The sequence below is a fragment of the Cyrtonyx montezumae genome, unplaced genomic scaffold, assembly GCF_038088225.1.
Source record: "Cyrtonyx montezumae isolate F1298 unplaced genomic scaffold, pur_monq_1.0 scaffold_25, whole genome shotgun sequence".
Classification (NCBI taxonomy): domain Eukaryota; kingdom Metazoa; phylum Chordata; class Aves; order Galliformes; family Odontophoridae; genus Cyrtonyx; species Cyrtonyx montezumae.
This window is the reverse complement of record NW_027071992.1, coordinates 5,069,481-5,089,562: the sequence shown is the minus strand read 5'-3', so window position 1 is coordinate 5,089,562 and position 20,082 is coordinate 5,069,481. Positions and strand designations below refer to the sequence as shown.

General features: G+C 36.3%; 1 protein-coding gene across 1 annotated transcript in view; it reads left to right on the top strand.

Annotated features, from left to right (window-relative positions):
• NDUFAF2 (NADH:ubiquinone oxidoreductase complex assembly factor 2) overlaps nucleotides 1-20,082 on the top strand; it is a 43,136-nt gene that overhangs the window by 9,679 nt on the left and 13,375 nt on the right. The window contains exon 2 of the mRNA XM_065739856.1: nucleotides 13,958-14,047. Within this exon, the coding sequence (XP_065595928.1) occupies nucleotides 13,958-14,047 (90 nt within the window). The remainder of the gene's footprint in view (nucleotides 1-13,957; nucleotides 14,048-20,082) is intronic.

The window sequence follows — 20,082 nt, the reverse complement described above, 5'->3', positions numbered from 1 at the left end:
TACGAGTTTAATTCCATGGTACAGCAAATCTCCAAACAAAGTTAGCAGAAAAAAGTATGTGTCAAAACAAACAAATAAATAAATAACTGGAGTGGTCCTTTATGGGGCTGCTTGTGTTCCCCTTTTTATCTTAGCCTCTTCCATTCTTGCTACGAATGCTTGTGCAGGCCGCATGCTGGGTCTCTCTTTAGTCTAACCAGAACACTTCCTTTTATGATGTGGAGTAGTCACCTGCTCACGTTTGTGGGATGGACTGTACAAGTGTGTCAGTGTAAGGAAGCAAAAAGCACTAAATAGTGAGAACAAGACAGGTTTGCAACTTTGAGTAGTAGTTCTAGCTCAAATGCTAGCTGAACTGCTTGCTAGTCCACGTTTACAGTGGAATAATTCTACTAATTCTAAAGAATCAGGGCTGCACTGTGTATTTTTGCCTATTTGTAAAAGTGGAGGTTTGTAAGGTACTCTTTATTTTTATTTTTTCTTCTTTGCTCATATTTGTAAAAGCATTGAGAACTCTGTCACATTATCTTATTGCACAAAGCAAAATTTTGAGTTGAACCTAGTATAAAGAGTACAAAAACGTCAAAGCAGTAGTTCTAGAAATAAGTTGTGGTTATTATCTCATCTCTCTTAGATAATTTTTTAAAAAATTCAATACAGTAGGTCTGTACCTCTGTAAGAATAACTTCAGATGAAATAAGAAATACTTGCTTATGCTATTAAAACATGCAATATAAGGGTACATGCAATATAATTGTAAAGTGGGTATTTCCTTATTCAAAAAAAAAAGAGAGTCTACTTAGTCCATTCCTGATTTGAGAAAACACAAATACAGGACCAATAACAGTTATTTTTAATGAGCAAGTCATTACTTCAGTGTGATGCACTGTGATTTGGTTGTTCTTGAAGTAGTTAATTGGGAATGTGATAGTTTATTATATCAGCTGTTTTTGTGAAATTGCTGTCATCTCAGATAGAAGAGAGATCCTGTAAGCAGTTTCAGAGCCAGAGCTGGAAAATGGATGTCTTCTGGTTTTGAGTCTGACCCAGATATGTAATAGTGGGGAATGAAGTCCAGAAAACTGAAGCCAGGATCTCCAGTCACCCTGAAGATGAAATGAGATGGACTTAGCTATTTGCATTCCTATTGCTGAAAGGGAGAAATCTTGTTAATTCCTTACCCTTTGTCCCTCAAGTTGGCTGTGAAACTTGTGAATCTCTTTGCTGAGCTAGTTTAACTCTGAGTTTTTTTAGGGTCATAGATGAGATTGGTCTGGTATGATATGGTATGATTTGTTAAGGTCACAGATTTTTGGCATATATTAAACGTATATGTAAGAAGTAATTTTAAACATCTCATGAAGAGAGAAGATTGCCCAACTGAAGATTTGAAGAGGTTCTGTAATGTCAGTGGAACCTCTACTAATTCTGTAGTTCCCCTCAAGTGTACTGTAAGTCTGCATGGCCTGTGCACGTCCTGTGCAATGGTTCTGAGCAGCTACTCTTGGATAGTTCTAGGGCAGGGTTTTCTTCTGAGTTGTAGAAGGAGGCTCAGTCTGTTTTGAGGTCAAACTAACTTGTTGACTTTTGGAAGAGCCGTGGCGTTCCGAAGTGTGATTAACTATGCTTTAAAGCAGGAATATAGACAGTCTCTGTTACCAGTAGTTGTCTGGTTTCTGCTGTTCCAAGGTGCATCAGTGCAATCTATTACTCTTAACCTAGTCTGCGTCCTAGCTGTTGTATATTTAGTATTTTGCTTTATTATTGTACTAGCTGGTGAGCAGGCAGCTCATAAGGAACAGAGATTACAGCTGCACCAATGGAGTTGGTTACATCTCCCTGTGTACAGAGAAGGGAAGCTTCACCAGCAGCATGTTCTGAACTCTTTCCTGAACGTTGGCATTGCATTTGACTGTCTGGCTTTTAAGAATTGTGACTGTCTCTAAGCTTTGTTGGGTATATGTGCAAATATGTAATAAGCTTTTGCTTAGAGTATAGTGATCAAAATGTCTTGTAGTAATGCATTATGAAAATTGTTAAAATGGGTAAGATATGTATAACATGAATATCTTGCGATCTTAAAAAAAAAAAAATCTTAGAAAAATTCTGGATTGAGTTTTGTCACATGGTTGCATGGCTGTAAATTACCAGAAAAAACATCTCATTGCAACCAGTACACTTCTGGGGAAGGGATGAGGAAGGAACAAAACTGCATGTTGTACTACCTAAGGGAAAATGGAGATATCTAAGATGCTGGCCTAGAGATACATCTGAAGAATGATCTAGGCTCTTTCTGAAGGGCTGCTGCCATGAAAATCATAGTGCAGTGAATTGTGTACTACATTAGAAGATCAGTAGGAACCTACAGTTACACTTACCTGAATTTAGTTCCCACATTGCATCCTCACTGATAAAGGGAGGATCTCAGCTGCATACGAACCCCCTCGTACGCGGCTAAGATCTCCTTCTCAGTTGGAGTGTAGCGCTCCTCAGACCCCCTGTACGCCCGACTCCAGAATCCAAGGGGTCGGCCTCGAGTCTCTCCAGGAGCTCTTTGCCACAAACTCCCAAGTGGGACCTTCCTTTCCAGCAGCAGTGGAGAGGATGTTCTTTACATCCTGTCCTGTCCGCACTGGCCATGCAAGTGGAATACATTCAGGAATCTCTGGCTTGTAGAAAATTTTTACAGCTTGCTTGCTTATTTTTAAACGTGAATGTTATAGAAATGCTGTCATAAAGCCACATTACCTCTGGTACTCGAAATAAAGGAGCTGTTGATTAAAATACATCTATTTTCACGTTTTGACCTCTTTCAAGCTGAAAGGGATTTTGTTCCTTTCCTCATTTGTTCTTGGATTGCTGTAGATGCATTACCCTTGGTACAAAGAGTTGATGAAGGAAGTCTTTCTGTAGTGGTATGGAATGACATAACTTGAAGTAGTAATGCAGCTTACTGAGGGTATTTGGAGAATTAATTTTAATTGAATTATGGGAACTAGAAGAAATTCGTTATTATAATTGAAACACAGTAGAAATAAAAAAAAAATCTGTGTGATGCTTTGTTCTGTTTTGATGCATACAGTGCAAATTCAGCTATCTTTCTAGTTGAGTGAGGAGAGGAAATAATAATTGCTTTCTTTTATTTTGAGTGGTTTTGTTGTTCCTCAGTGGGAAGGGGTGGCCTGAAACGAGATAGAGCTTTGCAGACTTGCTTCCTGGCTTGGTAGGCAGAGTAGAATTTCTGAAGTGTTTAGACAAAATATTGTTAGGCATTACTTAATGCTAAATTTATAGTTGCCAGGTCATATGTTCTGTATTGATCAGGTGTAGATTTATACAGGCTGCCATTTGGATTATAGACATCTGTGCTGTTACACTGCCATTGCACCATGTAATGCAGTTGTAGTGAAGATTTCTGCTTATTGTTTCTGTCAGCCCTGTTTACAATGACTGTGTCTGTATATCTACCTTCGAGTATTAACTAAGTTAAAAGATTTCAGCTTTTTCTGTTTCTCGTTCTACCATACACTAAATGCAAGTTCTTTTATGAAACTGGAAGGACATAGAAGAGTAACATTAGGAGCAAAATGAAGCTGCTTATTAGCAGTTACTTGAAATGACTGGTCTTAAGTGGGAAAACACTGCTTCAGAATTTATCAGGGAGCATGAGGTGTGTATCTCTGGCTATTGCAAGCCAGCAGCATGAAGGTTGTTTACTTAATGCATGTAATTTGAATTTATTTACAGGTATTGGTTTTTTTATGTAGGTCTTTTATGCTTATGAGCAACAAATGGTGGCTCGCTTGGTCATTGAGAAAGGATAGTGTTATTCCAAAGCATTTAGAAGTTGATATCTAAGGAAAGACAGAAAGATAAAGGGGATGGTAATTATCATCCTCATTTGCAATTATATAACCTACTTTAAGCTTTTAGCCTAGCTAACTGAATGTACCTGAAATTTTTGAAATGAGTTTATGGATGTTAATGGGGAAAAAAAAACATGTATAGCTAGTCTGATACAGACTAGTCTTTGAGAAGAATTCTCTGACTCGTCTTAAAGAAAAAGAGAAAAGATACTTTGCATAGGAGTTTGAAAACTCCTTGTAGCCCAAGTGAAAAATAGAGATCTGTAGATAGATAGTGTCTAATGCTTTAGAAACATTCAGGTACTGTTTTAGAATTTAGAAAAAATATGTATACTTCAGAAAAGTGAGTGAAGGGGGGCATCCAAAATGACTTATAGATTAGGTAGCAATGTCTGAGTGGAGACAACCAGGATATGGTTCAGGCATGCTATCTCAAGCATTAGCATTTACTAGCAATTTACTACCTGAAAGGAGGTTGTTGTAAGGTGGAGGTCTGCCTTTTCTCCCACGTAACTAGTAATGAGATGGAATGGTCTGAAGTTGCACCACAGAGGTTCAGGTTGGATATTAGAAAAAAATTTGTCCCCAAAAGATTGGTCAGGTGCTGGAATGGGCTGCTCAAAGAGATGGTTGAGTCACCTTCCCTGACAGACATGTAGATGTGGGGAAACACTGATAGTAGGTGGGAAGCTGGACTGGATGGATGGTCTTAGAAATCTTTTCTAAACTTGGTGTTTCTGTGATTCAGTTACCCCAAAAGCAGTGAGAGGAGAGGATTCTACTTAGATACACTGAGATGTTGTTTATTCTTGATTCTGACAGTGACACAATCATATTTCGGTGGCTTAATATTTGTACCATTACTGAAAATGTGACTACATTTAAAAATTGGTTCTATATGTTAAGCACTTAAGCTGTGTATTTGCATATATGCCTATATTACTTGGTTATTTAACTCATTTAATTTTTAATCAAATAATAATGCATTGCCTAGGGTTGGAATGGACCTTAGTGATTCATCTGGTTTCAACCTTCTGTGTATGGAAGCATTTTATTTAGCCCGTGTTGGTCTTGATTTTAGAAATGTTGTATGAAATTGCAGGATTGCATTTATGATATGTGTACTACATTCTGAATTATGTAAGATTAAATCTAAGTTGGTGGATCAAAAAAATGGCAAATTATTGTGGATTTTTATTGTGGATCCACTTAGAATGGATTGCTGGTGCCTGTGCTTAGTAAATACTGTAGCAAGCATTATTGGTGGTGTTTCTCTGGATAGCTTGACATATAGACATAGATTTTTTTTGTTATACCTCTCATCCTTTCTGGCAACCTCCACAGATAAATGAAGTGAAATATTCAAGAAACTGTTAGAATGAAAGCTATTGTAATACATTCAGTAATTGCCATTTTTACTATCTATCCTACCAGACAGAATCTGTAGCTCAGGTGCTAAAACTTCTGACTGGAAACTCTGTGTGTTACAGAACATCTGCTTCACTGTGCTGAATGACTGCCATTAAAGAGAGATTAGAGTGTGCTTTTTGTCTTGGTGGTAAAATGAAGTCCGAGCATTATTTGGTATTGAATGTTGTGATTCCATGAAGCAAAAAGAGAGATCTATTGCAATAACATTTAGAGTTGTTTTTCTTTTTTTTTTTTTTTTTGTCAAGCTGAGTTTGGAATTTGCATTCTAATAACAAGTTTGTAAGGACCAGTTTAATGAGTATGATCTAAAAGAAAGCCCAGGTAGTCTTCTCTGAGCAAGGTGCCCTGCTGATCTGTTTATTTTGCACAGCAAAAGATTTCACCTGAATAGTGCATGGCCTCTTAGCAGCTGCAAGCTGGCTTTCTTAGCTTGAACCAATGGTTGAAATGAACCTTCTGTTTGACAGAGAATAGTTCTCTCAGTGTTTGGTTTGTTGCTATTGTTGTTTATTCAAAACAATGAACACGTCATAGTTAAGCTTAAGAAATTTACAAATACTCTAAGGATCAGCTAGTTTCCAGAGTTCAGAAACAGGATCGATTCATAGATCAGTCTGGTTCATGTAAGAGAACATAGTGTAGGCCACCTGGCACACGCAAGGGAGACTTCACCAAATTAATACTTCAGTGGGGGAAAAAAAAAAGTGCTAAAACCTAACTAAAAGTCTTCTGCAAGGTAATCTGTATAGCTGTGAATTTTTTAGCTTGTTTTCCTCATTCTGAAAATCTGAAAATTAACTGTATGTTGTGCATGCAAAAGCAGGTGCCCTATTGAATTCTTATGTTAACTAAGTAGCAGGCCTGTATTTTGGGAGATAGTATTTTTATTGGAACATCTTAAACAGAATCATGATTTCCAGTGTTATGATATACAGTTTTGTATTTCCTCCCAGCCCCTGGCCTCAGCATGTGTATTCTTCCCAGGAGAAGAGAATACGAATAGAAGATAGCTAGTCCTTAGCATATAAATGTATACATTCTTTTTGTTAGTGAATTACTCATTGGGAATGGTATTCCTTAATATGGAAAGGAGATGGGAAGGGTATGTAATAACTGGATTATTTAGTCTGCTTGCAAATTGGGAAAGTAGTATTGTTTTGTGTTTCATGGTGATGTCTTTGGAAGAGAGAAACAAATATTCTTCTAAAGCAGAATACCTGCGCCGCTATTTTACAGTGGGTAGGCTGTGTGTGCTTTTTAAACTACAAAATGAGACGCTTTATTTTGCTTTAGTATATTAAAAGATAAGTAAACTCTTCAAAACTGTACTAAGAGCTTCAATCTTAGATATTTACTTACATATTTTCCTTTTTCCTTCAACAGTTAATGTGAAGATTTAGAAGAAGCAATCTGTCGTTGCAAAGTTAGTTTTGTCTCCTTGGATATTTGACAATTCTGACACTATGGGAAATTCTTTTAAGCTTTACTGCAGCCAATTTCCTTTCTTTCTTTCTTTTATTTTTTTAATCAATGCAATATACTCTAAAATGGATGCAGTTCACATAGCTGACTTGAGAAGCCTTTGGAGTATACTGAAGGCCTTTCTATTTTATGCTGTAACTAAATGGAAAAGTTATTTAATTTTCTTATATAAGAAGTTCTTTAAACAAGCCACTTTCCCTGGATTATTACTTAACCCTTTCAGTGACATTAAGAATGAAGAGAAAGATGACCTGTCTCAAGCTCGTAGGCTCTGCAACTGTGCTGGTAGCTCTATTTTAGTGCAGCTCAAATTCTAACATGAGAAAATTGCAGAAATTTACAATTCAAAGTATGTTTCATCAGGAAGAAATCCACAGATTGTTTTGACACTCAGCTGGAAATTCAGCATGAAGATGGACGTCTCATGAGATTTGCAGCTGCTGATTGAATTTATATTTCCATAAAGGCCATCAACAGTAGCAGCCTGCAGGGGAAATGAGGGAAAAATGACAAAAATTGTGAGTCTAGCATTTTTTTTCCTCAGCCTTATGGTGGCAAATTACTTGTAATAAGGTCTTACACTGACCAAAATTAAAGAAAGATATATGCAGCCAGAAGGAAATTATATATCTTAGTTTAATTGATTTTAAGTATCAAATACAGACATTTTTAGTTCAATGTACACTTACTACTCTGTATGGTATGTAAAATTCTGCTACTAATCAAAGTGTCCTTAAGCTTAAAAATAAGACTCTTACTACAGAAGATCTTATGTTTGATTTTATAATAAATTCCCAGGATAGAGAATGAATGATAACAAAATGTGCAAAAGTAGATCTCTTTTAGGTTGGCTTCATTGCATTCATAGACACATATACAGACATACAAGAGGCTGTGCAAGACCTGAATTTGTTTTTGAGTAACATGTCTTGTTACGCTGATCATTTAAAAAAGAGATATGCGTTCACAAAAACAAGTTGAGGTTGTCAAAACAATCAGTAAGAAATGATGTTGAGACAAATATGATAATGAAATCTTCTGCATATGAATTCTTGTCTTGCCTTCCCTTTGTGTTTTCACTGAAATAAATTTTTTAAATGTTGAAGAACCTGCTTTTTATTACAAATACTATTATAATCTCTCACAGATGTTGATAATTACAACTTCCTTAATATCCATGTGTTGAAATACTTGTGTATTTTAGGATTACAGGAAAGTCAAATGTTTAAGTATTCATCTTTCCTGCCAGTGCATCAAGTGCAACACATGTAACTTCCAGTGCACAGCAGGGCAGCTATACAGACTGCATTGCATTCAGAATCCTTGTCCTCTTAGTTAACAATCTGTATCTGCATCATACTATGCTGTTGTTTCATCATGTCTTCCAAGCTAAGCAATGTCAACAAAAATAATTCTGAGGTCAGTAGACATGTAAATGTTCCAGAAACTGATAAGGGAGCTTTTTGTAGCTGATAGAATTTCCATAGTACGAAGGACAAAAGCAAGTCAGGATTGACCAGGAGAGTCTTTTGCTCCTGCATGACTTATATATTAGTCATTTTAAAGTATCTCCAAGTTGTATTCAGTGCTTACTTCTTGCGTGCAGAGTCTCACTTAAACATGTTGAATAAGTGCTTTTTCACTTGCTTTTATATAGAGTTGTGTGATTTCTCTTTTTCATTGCAGATATAAATACATGAGGTTTGAATATCTTAGCTTTTCAAATCTGAAGGGAGTGTTGGAATTCTAGTGAGATTAATTCAGTAACTTTGCAGTAATAACTTTAAACATCATTACTTCTACGAGTTTGCTATTTTAGAGATTACGTTAGGAAAGTATAGTAACACAACTGTTTTTTTCAGTCTTATTTGTGAAAATTAAAATACAGTTTAGGAACATACAAGTCTTTGAAAAGTACCTGAAAAGGTCCTAAACTGTCAAACAGTTCTGTCAAGTTTTTTGGAAGCTGTGTGCGTATGAAGTTCAGTATTCAGGCTCTTCTTTCACTGGTGTCAGTGTAAATGCTCTCAAGTAGAAGCTTTTATATATACTTTATGACTTCATTTGTTCTAATTAGTACTTTGGTATTTAATAATAGCAGAATATTCCAAAATAATCAGGCACACATTGGGTAGGTACTTGATCACTGAAAGAGTGGTCAGGCACTGGAATGGCCTGCCTAGGGAGGTGGTTGAGGCACCATCCCTAGCGCTGTTCAAGAAGCGTTTAGATGAGGTGCTAAGGGATTTGATTTAGTAGTTGGGTAGGGATAGTGATAGGAGGATGGTTGGACTAGATGATCTTGTAGGTCCTTTCCAACCTTATAAACCTATGAACCTATGATTAGGTATTTACGTACTTTGAAAGCTCATGGACCTCTATATTGACTTGTTAGCCTAAAATTTAGTGCGTCAAACTGGGAAAGTGACCAGAGAGGATTGCATGGTGCTTTTCTGTGTGCATCTGTTTTGTTAATATGACAAATGACCATGGAAACTCCAAAATTTGAGAAGAATTCCTGGGTTGAAAATGTTTTTTGGATTTCAATTAGTTCTTCCCTATTCCACTCCATTCTCTCAGTGTTCTAAATACTTTTGAAAGCAAATGAGATGTTGCAATACCTTGTTTTTGTGAAAATTGCTTTTCTTCTTCACTGCCTACACCACTTTGAGCTGACCAAAATCAGCTAATCTGTTGTGTTTTTATTCCCAATCTACATGAGCAGTTTTGGAAAACACATTCAATAATGGGTGCTCACAGGCCAGTCAGCATAAAGATACAAACTTCTGAAGCAGAGGTTAAAAAGTAGATAGCAGTATGAAGTAAGAATTAATTCAAGCAATTTTTTAAAGATTTTGAAGGATGCTGTGTTTTTGGTCATCTCCAGTCTAAGTGACTGCACTTTTTAGGAAGTATTATTTGGTCATGTTAAAAAAAAAAAAAGAAAAAAAAAAAAAGAAAGAAAAAATGTACCAAAATGGTACTTGGAAACACTTTTCTTAGATCTCTAGCCAGGTAATTTTTTTTTTTTATTTCTGTTGACAAATAAATCCAGTACATTGCAAACTATTGACTTTAAATATTAAAAACTATGAAAATATATACTAACCTGAACCACAATAATTAATCTCCTGTAAGCATTTGTTTTGTTATTTTGAAGCATGCAGCAATACCCAAAGAATGTTATCTTCACCTGCTGGAGGGAGGTTTTTGTTTTGTTTTTTTAAGAACAGAATATTCATGTTTAGCATGTTTCGGGTTGATATCAGGGTTTGCAGATAGGGCCACTCAGACTGTTAAAACCAATTACAGACCACAACACCAACTTAAGAGCAACATTGGCATTCTTAGATGGAATCCCTGTCTCCTGTGTCTTAAATGTTAGGAACTCTGCTCGCATTTTGCTGAGACACAGACTTCTAAGAGTTGTGCTTTGCAGGTGAGAATGAGCGATTTAACTACACTAGGAGTTTACTTTTTTATATTGATGTATCTGTGTCTTTGTTTTGCTTTCCTGTCTTGTGTACAGCAGACTTTATTGATGCCTTTCTTCTGCTCTCAAATGTTTTGTTGTGAGCTATACCAAACAGAGCAAGCACAGCTGTGAAGCGTAGTTTCACAACTTTCATGATAGAATGAATAACTTTCATCCCCTTGTTTTTGTTCTTGTTTTTACTTCTCTACACTCTGCAGTGGAAAGCAAACAAAATAGTGTGCTGGTATTCTCTAATTCTTCAAGTACAGTGCATAGTATTACTGTAATTGTGTTCAGACATTGTGTATGACTGAATGTTCTTGTTGAATCTCAAACATGTAATCCTTTTGTAAAATTTATTAAAACTTCTTAAAAAATAGCATTAGCTCTTCAGGTGCAGCTAGCTGTTATAATTCTATTTATGCTGTAAAAAATTGAGATGGCAAATGAGAATTTATGTATGATGTGCATTTGAAACATAATTAATCATTCAAACCAGACTGTAACACTGCTGTGTTGGGTCATATTGCTTAATTGATGTTCTCTACAGCTTTTACTGTCTTTTCATTTCATTTACAGTTCATACCCTTACTGTCATTTGCCCATTTCACTTAACTGCGTGACTGCCCTTTTGTTTGTCTTCTTGCATTGTTTTTATTTATAGAATACAAATTCTTGTATCCTTTCTACATACTTCATAAATTCCCTTTTATCCATGCTAAATTCCTGTTTTAAATAGGTTTTCATACATTTACAGAAAATATTTGGTACTTCATTCCTGGATTATTTCATGATTTAGCAGTAATTGGTAGAAAACAGTCTGAGTCAGTAGACCACAATAAACTGAAAGAGCATACATGCCAGAGCATCAGACACCTACCAGGTATTCAAGAGGTGGCGTTTGTACTAGCTTTATTTGCACCTTTGTTGGAAAAAGGATTGTGATATTGCATGTTTCCAGTAAGCTTATTGTAGATTCATTTACAAAACAAGTTCTTTGTAAAGGTGTATTATCTTTTCTGGGGCTTTGTTCTGCTTTGAGGAGATTACTATTTGCAAGGCTTTTCAATGAGCTAGGAATGGGGACCATGTTTATTACATCTTGCTGTGTTACTCGACCCCTGAGCATTTAGCTGAGGTTTGTAAAACTCGGTGACTGTTGAAAGAACTTGCTTCTCAGTCAAACTACAATAAAAGGTATTTTTAAACTGATGCTGTCTGAAGTGTACAGCAAGCTTTCAAAACATAAAATTTGCATAGATATATATGAAATCCATGGGCTTTTATCTCTAGCTACAGGGACATCCACTTCAGAGTATTAGATTCGTTATTCTTGAAAAGAAAATCTAACACAGGATGCATTTATTCACATATTTGACATAGAAGTAGGTGAACAAGTTGGCTACTCAGCAGCTCATAATAGTTCACAGCATTGTAATTTTATTAAAATTTGATGATACAAAGAGGAACAGAGTTCTTGTAACCCCATTGACCAGTTTGAATGTCTTACAGTGACCAAAAGACGAGGGTGGCTCACATATGCTTACATAAGATCTGAAATGAGCAGATTTCTTTCCTGGAGTTTTCAATCTTAAGTTCCAAGTATAGTTTCTCTGCAGCTGTAGTAATAATTACTTTAAGCTTTTACTTTTTTTTTAAGCTTTTTTTTAATTACGTTAAGCTTTTTAGAGATCACAAGCATACGTAGAAACTGTGAATCTTCTCCCTCACCATAAGCTGTTTGACAATCAGGTGAACAAAATGATATTTCTGGATGAATTTTAATGTTCTGGCACTTCTACTAGAGCAAATACTGTGCTATCTATACCTCTTTATTATTTATTTAAGAATGAGGAATCATCAGCACCACGATTGATCATCTGCTGATTCTTTATCCTAAGGGAACTAACATAAAGTTATTACACCAAATGTTTAATGTGGATATTCACACTTCGTATTATACCCTCTAGTTCTGTTTCTATTGACTTTACAATATATATTGTCAATTCCTGTACTGGTCTGGATTTTTATTCTGACAAAATACTGTTTACCAGAGGTAGATGTTTCTTTCTTACTGCTCATCAACTTCCTTTCTTGAAGAATACTGCTGTGGGTATTTTTTTGCTTCAACAGAACCAGCATCAAAGATAAAAAGCAATATAGTTTCAACCTTTCCTCTGACCCAGATATTAATATATGACCTAGTATTGATATAGTATGTGTAATCACAGAATCTTCCTGAGTGAGAAGGAACCCATAAGATCATTGAGTCCAGCTTATGGCTCCACAGAGCACTACTAAAAAACCAGGCAGTATGTCTGTGAGAGTCATCCAGATGCTTACTGACCTCTGACAGCTTGGTGCTGTCATCTGTGCTCTGTGGAGCCTGTTCCTGAGCCCTATACCACTCTGGTTAAGAGCCTTTTCCTGAAACCAGACATGAACTGTTGGCCTTCCTGGCTGTCTGTGCACACTGTTAGCTCGTGTTCAACTTGCTGTCATCCAAGACCCCCAGATCTCTTATACTGAGTCTGCTCTCCAGCCTCACCTCCCAGGCTCTGCATGTAGTCAGGGTTGTCTCTTCCCTGGTGCAGAATCTAGCACTTGCTCTTGTTAAACTTGATGCAGCTGGTAATTACCCAGATGTTTCATTTGTCTAGATCTCTATGCAAAACTTCTCCACCCTTGATGGGAGTCAGCATCTCCTCCTAATTTTATATGATCAGCAAACTTGCTCAAAACCATTGTAGTCCTACATCCAAGTAGTATATGTAAGCATTGAAGAGAGCTAGCCCTAAAAGGGAGCCCTGGGAAACCCTGATAGTGACTGGCTGCCACCCTCACATAACCTCATTTGCAGTAAACCTTTGGACCCAACCCATGAGCCAATTGCTCACAGATTGCATTATGGTTTTGTCTAGTTGTGTGCTGGATATTGTCTAGAAGAACAAAAGCTTTCCTGAATCCAAAATGATAGTGTCAGTTGGCATCCCATGGTCAACTTGATAGATGACCTTTTTGCAAAAAGAAATTGTTTGTTAAACAGAACCTGTTGGAGAATCTGTGAGTGGGTTGTAGATCTGGATTCTCCACAGTGGTTCCTCTTTTAATGTATTGAATATTTCCTGTCAGAGTGATCTTCATGTTTCTCATTTTCTAATGTAGTAAATACTTGTTAAGCATATGGGAAGGTTCACATGCCCAGAGCTATTGCCTTCAATGGGGCTGATGCGGCCAGAACACTAGGCAGAGCTCATCAGTGAACTCTGTGCTTATTTTTTGCCTCTTACAGCATTTTCAAGTTTCTGGTCACATACCAGCAAAGGTGTGCGTGGAAGATAACCAAATGAAGGGAAAAGCAGGTTTGATTGACAGGTTCTCAAAGAAGCATCCTGAAAGGAAGTGCTAGACTTGAGGTAGAATGAAGTAAACCATTTGGACCATTAATAATCCAAATGAACAGTAGAACATGTTTTGATGAAGTTACTGAAATAAATAGCATCTCAAATAGAAGTCTTGGTGATAATCATTTTCTCACTATTTAAATCCTGATGTTTTTTTCTCCAGATATCATTATGCTTGTGTGAATGGAGGTTCTTTCAAAATAGTAACAAAATCAGCTGATTACTTACTGTATGTAAGTGTGTGCGTACATACATACATATATAACTAACTGTTTTTTTTTTCCTCTCTTTTGCTTTAGGGCAAATTAAACCTGAAAGAAGATTTGTAGAAGCAGTAAATCGGCAAGCATATCAGTATGAGATGGGTGACTTTCCAACAGAATGGGAAGGTAAATCTTGAATGTTTTGGTTTTATTTCAAGATAATTTTGTCATTGAATGTAGATTCAGGTTTTTCTTAATGGAATGCCTTACTGCGTGAATAGGTTGTCTCTTTCATTTTGAGTTACTTTTTTTTATAATTACTTAGATATTAATTCTTAAAGTGACTCCTTTACAGATAAGGATAAATAATGCTTAGGAAACCTGTACATAATAAAAATCTAAGTAAAGTCTGCCTGATTATGGCTATCTTTTATTAAATGTGGAAATATTTGTGCCTGAGGGGGGATCTGGTAGAACAACCAAAACTGTGTTAAAATTGCTGATTAGGCTTTTACTGCAGTGTCAGTTTGTAGGTCAGCTAAATTATTGGTGGCACAGTGTTGGGGCTTTTTTTTAATTACTATTTTAACAGTAGTATCTGGCTTCCTATACTCTTCCTTGCAGTCTTGTAGGCAGTTGAAGAGCCTGTAAAGTAATTAATATGGTTTTTTTGTTTTGTTTTGTTTTTCCATCACTTCTAATGAAAATTTTATTTCTATGTCCCAAAATTTCAGACAGATTCAGAAAAGCTAGAGAAATTCCTCAGGATTAATTAAGCAGCCCTTGGAAGAGAGAAAGTAGAGCAGGATTGAATGTTGTTCCTTGAGGCTGTAGGAGCTTGAATCAGGAGTGGCGTTAAGTATGATTTATGAACTCTATATAAGCAAGAAACCTTGAAACATGGGAATTCCTCCAAAAGAAAGTATAACCAATTTTTTTGTTTTGGTTCAGTGTCAATTTAAACAGTATAAAGAGGTCTTTTTGGAATCTTTAAGTAGTTTTTAAAAGTCAAATAGTACTACTTCTGTTTTTGAGGAGGCTGTTCAGGAAATTGTGGTGTGTTTGCTACATATTGGGATGTGAATGAGTGATGTGGGATGTTCTCTAGTTTTTTTCTGCTTCCTGTAAAATGAAAAAAATTCCAAGTAAGAAATGGGAAAGCATGGAAAGGTTAGAGAATTCAAGTAATGCTATGGAAGTCAGTCAACTGAGTGGGGATAGTTTAACGCAGGGTTTTTAGACGTGATTTTCTGAAGGCTTTTCACAATGCTATCCTTGTAGTTTTCCTTTTTAATTGGAAAGGGAAAATCTGAGTCTTAACTAGGCTCTCAAGATCTGTGTTTAACTTTGTCTGCTATCTTCTGTCCAGACTGTTGAAAAATTCCCAGTGCATTCTTCTTGTGGGTGTTCACTTGATAGTTCAGCTATTGTATACACTTATCATTCCAGCAAACAGTCAGAGGCTTTGCAGGAGGATCTCTGAAACACTTGCAGTTTCCTCTGAATACTAAAAGATTAGTATAAGATTAGAAGGCTGTATAATATTTCTTACTGTTGTTCTTTCTTTATTCTTTGATCTTTTTTGGGGATAGTTATTCTAAATCCTCTCTGCCAGGCACATTCTTAGATCTCCAGGAGCCCTCTCTCCAAATAGCATATAAGTGCTCTGACATTTACAATGTCTCTGCTTTAGTTTTGCCTGTACTTTCAGCATATGCATTCTCTTTTCCATCCTTCTCAGTCTTTCCATGTGAAGAACTGTGCTGAAATTTGTGCTGCCTTGTTTCCTCTCCTTTTTTTTTCTAGAGAACTGCCTTCACCTGTGCTTAGATCTGCCAGGCTCAGCTTTTTCACTTGTAGCTAACACATAGTGACCACATGATGTAAAATCACTCATCCTGGCACTTCTCTCAATTTCTTTACATCACACTCTATGTCTAGAAAAAAGTCTTGTAACCAGTATGAACAAAAGTACTGTGCCTGGAAATATTTATGGGCCAAAAACTTGTGTGGAATCAGCCATGAGATTGCTTAGGGAGTGCGAGAGAGAGTCTGAAGTGTAATTTGAAGGGAGTCCAGGATAGGTCTCATTATATTGCTAAGGTATGCTAACAGTACAGCTACTAAACTGAGGAGGTGATTTTTGAACTGTGATTATCACGTTATAAAAACCTAATAGGGTGAGGCTGAGTAGGAAGATATAAAGCAAGTAGGTGTACAAAGCATCTAGATTACAGGCTCAGTCCATGCATGCTCTTTCTCAGTCCTGGGAGATGATGTTTGAATGTTAGTCCTGAAAGTTAGCCAAACATACAGCTGAAAGGTTTTCCTGGAGTTTTAAAGATGCTAGTTTTAAGTGGACTGCAGGATTCAGTTTCTGAAGTTAAGCAGACCCATGGGTATTACAAAAGGCTTGAATGACCATTTGAGCTTTTGTTGAATTGAAGCATGCTCAGTATTGTAAAAATGGAGTTGTAATTGCTTGTGTTCTCTTCAGCATTAGCCCTGATTAGGCCCTCATGAGGCTTCATCTGCAGTGTGGCATCCAGGCCTGGGGCCCACAGCATGTGAAAGATATGGAGTTGTTGGAGTGATCTTGAGGAAGGCGGCAAAAGTGATCAGAAGGATGGAGCATCTCTCTTAGAGGAAGGTCTGAGGTAGTTGGGCTTGTTCACGTTGGAAAAGAAAAGACTCCAGCGGGAACCTCAGTACCACCCTTCCAATACTTGAAGAGTACAAGCAGGAGGAGTGGACTAACTTCATACATAGTTTTACACTGATAGGACAAGAGGGAATGGCTTTAAACTAAAAGAGGGGAGATTTAGGTTAGATGTTAGAATTTTTTTACTTAGAAGGTGTTGAGTCACTGGCACTGGCTGCCCAGAGAAGCTGTGGGTGCCCCATCCCTGGAAGTGTTCAAGGCCAGGTTTATGGGGCTCTGAGCAGTCTGTTTTGGTGAGGCACAGACCTGCCCATGACTCAGGGGGTTGGAACTGAATAATCATTAAGATCTCTTCCACCCTAAGATGTTCTGATGATTCTAATCCCAGCACACAGTTTGAAGATTACCTACTTTTGCTCAGTTTAAGGCTGTTATATTTTCATACTAGGTAATAAAGCATACTTTTCTTTTCCCTAGGCAAACTGATGCAGCCAATGGATAACCTTTCTGTAATGTTAATTCTGAATGTTGACCTGCTGAGGAGTATGTAATTTACTTCCTCAGGACATGTTGATAGTGCTCCCAAGAGGGGGCAGCAATTTTACATACCTACACTGATTCCTGAGATTGCATGCTTCATCCAGCAATAAAGCTCATCTACTCCTTGTCTTCTGTTTTTTTTCTCATAACATTCAGTGATTAATGGTAGTCTTAATTTGCATGCTCACTTTTGAATTCATTACAGTGTGTTATGTGCCAGTAGGAGTCTTAAAGTTCAGTGAAAATCTCATGCATACTAATGAGAATGCAAATGAGTGCTGGTGAAAGAATGCAAGAGTCTTAAGGTAGTGAAGGTCCAGCTATCTTGCAAAATTCCTTTTAAGCGAAAGTGGCATTACAATGCATACAGAAAGCAGGAAGTGCCATTCAGATAAATTAAAAGCACCACCATAATTACTTTGAAATTGAGGCAGTCACTTCATTTTCCTAAAGCTTTGGAGGGTTTGGATGACAGGCAAGCATGTTTTGGTTGCAGTCAGTACATACCTGTAAACTTTGTTCTTTTACCCTTTTTGAAGCATTTTAGATGACAACGTGTGAAAGCACTTAGTTTTGTTAATGTAGAAGATGAGTGTTCATATGGAAATCTCTTCAACTGCAACTGTCACTGGACTCTTTAAGGGTGTGTCAAATACTATGTAACATCTGCCTTATTTCCATCAACAAATAGTTAACTGTCTTATAAATCTGTTTAGTACTTAAGCTTCAGTTGATGAGAACTGTAATAAAGAGACCATGAAGAATGACGATTTTCATCACTGAATTGTATATACTGAACATTTTTACAAGATGGTAAATATATTAATTTCAAGATATTTTGTTGGATTTAAAACTGATTCTAAATCAGTAAGATATCACTGATGGTTTGTTTGTAAGCATTTTTTTCTTTCTTTGTTACCATGAACTTCTTATGCGTAAGTTGTAAGAGGTTAGTATTTGGATTTGGTGTTTTGAGCAACCTATCTGTGATTCCAAAATATTTTCACCTGAAAGCTGTTGGGGATTAAGTATATTAAATTCCTCCTATTCTTCCTCCTGAAGAATGGTCAGGTGAGCAATCGAAAAAAAAAAAAAAGAGAGAATTAGAATTAGAAAAATGTGTTGCTTTTGAAATATTGACAAAGCTAATTGAGACTGAAGTAAAATGTAGTAAAATGCACTGTTGTTCTATGTAAAAATGCTTCTGAAATGGATTTTCATAGAGGGAATATTGTATATTAAAGCTGAATTGACTTTATGGCTATAAGGAGACTTCTGTCATACTTCTGTCAGTTATACAGCAGTGACTTAATGTTTCATTAAATAATGATTTTCTAGTGCAGTTCATTAGAGATAGAGTGAACGGTAACATGAGCAGTAAAGTGAAGTTACCTGCAGTAAGTTGGAAAATGGTTTCCTATATTTCTGTTATCAAATTTTATTTAGACTTAAACCAACAAAGTTTATAATTCTGACATGTATTAAAAGAATAAAACCTGAGTGGTCCTATATAGCATGTATTCAAATGCTTTTTATAGATGGAAAGAAAAATAGCATGATAACTGTGTATGTTATTTGTGAATTCAAATGAATACATATTGATTAGGGTATGTTTGGATAATGGTATGAGAAATCAACTGAGGATAGTTTTATCCCTTTTATCCTTTTACCCTTCACTGTACTGTTTACACTCAGGCAGATAATTAAAAAATAAAATCTCTTAACAGAAGTATTCTGTTCATCTGAAAATCATTATTGAAATAACTGACTGTAAGTCATAGGTCAGTGAAGGAAAATCTATTGTAATGACTGTGTTTCAGCAATAGTTTGTAGCTGCAGCTTATTTTGTGTAGTATTTCAAAGTTTAAGATTTTTTTAAGAATCACCACTTGGCTGTAACCAGTTGAATTAGGATGCAGAATGTGAAAATATTTGCACTGCAGGTAAATAATGGTAATTTCAACAAAATGAAATCATTTTTAGGTGCTGAGAGCAGTGAAATTGAGGCCAGTGGTATTGTGACAAATCACCTCCATGTGACAGTTAAATGAGGCATACAAAGAAGATGGTACTTTGTGGAAAGTAATCCTAACACTTCAGTTTTCACCAAACATTTTAAACTACTTCTTTTCCATTTTTCCTCTAACTGCATCTTTTAAATATACTTCTTGGTACTTGATTGTGTGTTTAGAGCTGTTAAGTGTGAACAGTGATGGTTTTTTTCAGGAGGAAAGGCTTTTGTGCTGTGATTTTTTCTAATAACATTATTGAACCTTTTTTAAAGCATGCCTGCAAAGCTGTCAGTGTACCTGCTTAGATTCTAGTCTTGTCAGATTTTGTGTTTGGAAGTTTTCATAAGGTTAAAGTGCTTGAAAGTACTACAGGTACATGCAAAGTGTATTCCAACTCTGCAGAACTTGAGAGTCATCTTACTGTATTTGGATTATTATAATGGGATGTTGTGCCTTCTAGTAACATAAAACTTTTGTAGAAAGTTTGTTCACTATTCAGTACTTAGACATTTCCCCCCTGTTGCGCATTTGGATCTTCTGTTTGTTAGGACTAAAAACTACTGACAAGAGTTGACAGATATTGATATTCATAAGCATATGCATGCAATTTTAAGAAGAAATGTTTTAGAAATTGTCATCTGATAGTCAAGAAACAAACAACAGACCTTGTTTTATGTAATTGAAAATTTTAATCATTAACCTTGAATTAGGCCTATTGGCTTTGCTGTGTAATGGTATTTTGCCTCTTTTTATTCCATTCTTACATTAATTTTAAGCTGTTCCTCCTAAAATCATTTTCATCATGTTGCTGAAGCAGAATGTTGTTAGTGGTTCATTGTATGAGTGGTTGCATTTTCTATAGTCAGGTGAAGTCATGGCTCCATGCAGCTGCTAGTACTTTGAACTTGCTGCTTGACTTTTTTGCAGTTTTCCTAAAAGTCCAGTGGAACTGGAAGATGAAAATTTGAAATAATCCCTTCTTAAAGCATTTCTGAAAGAAATAACCA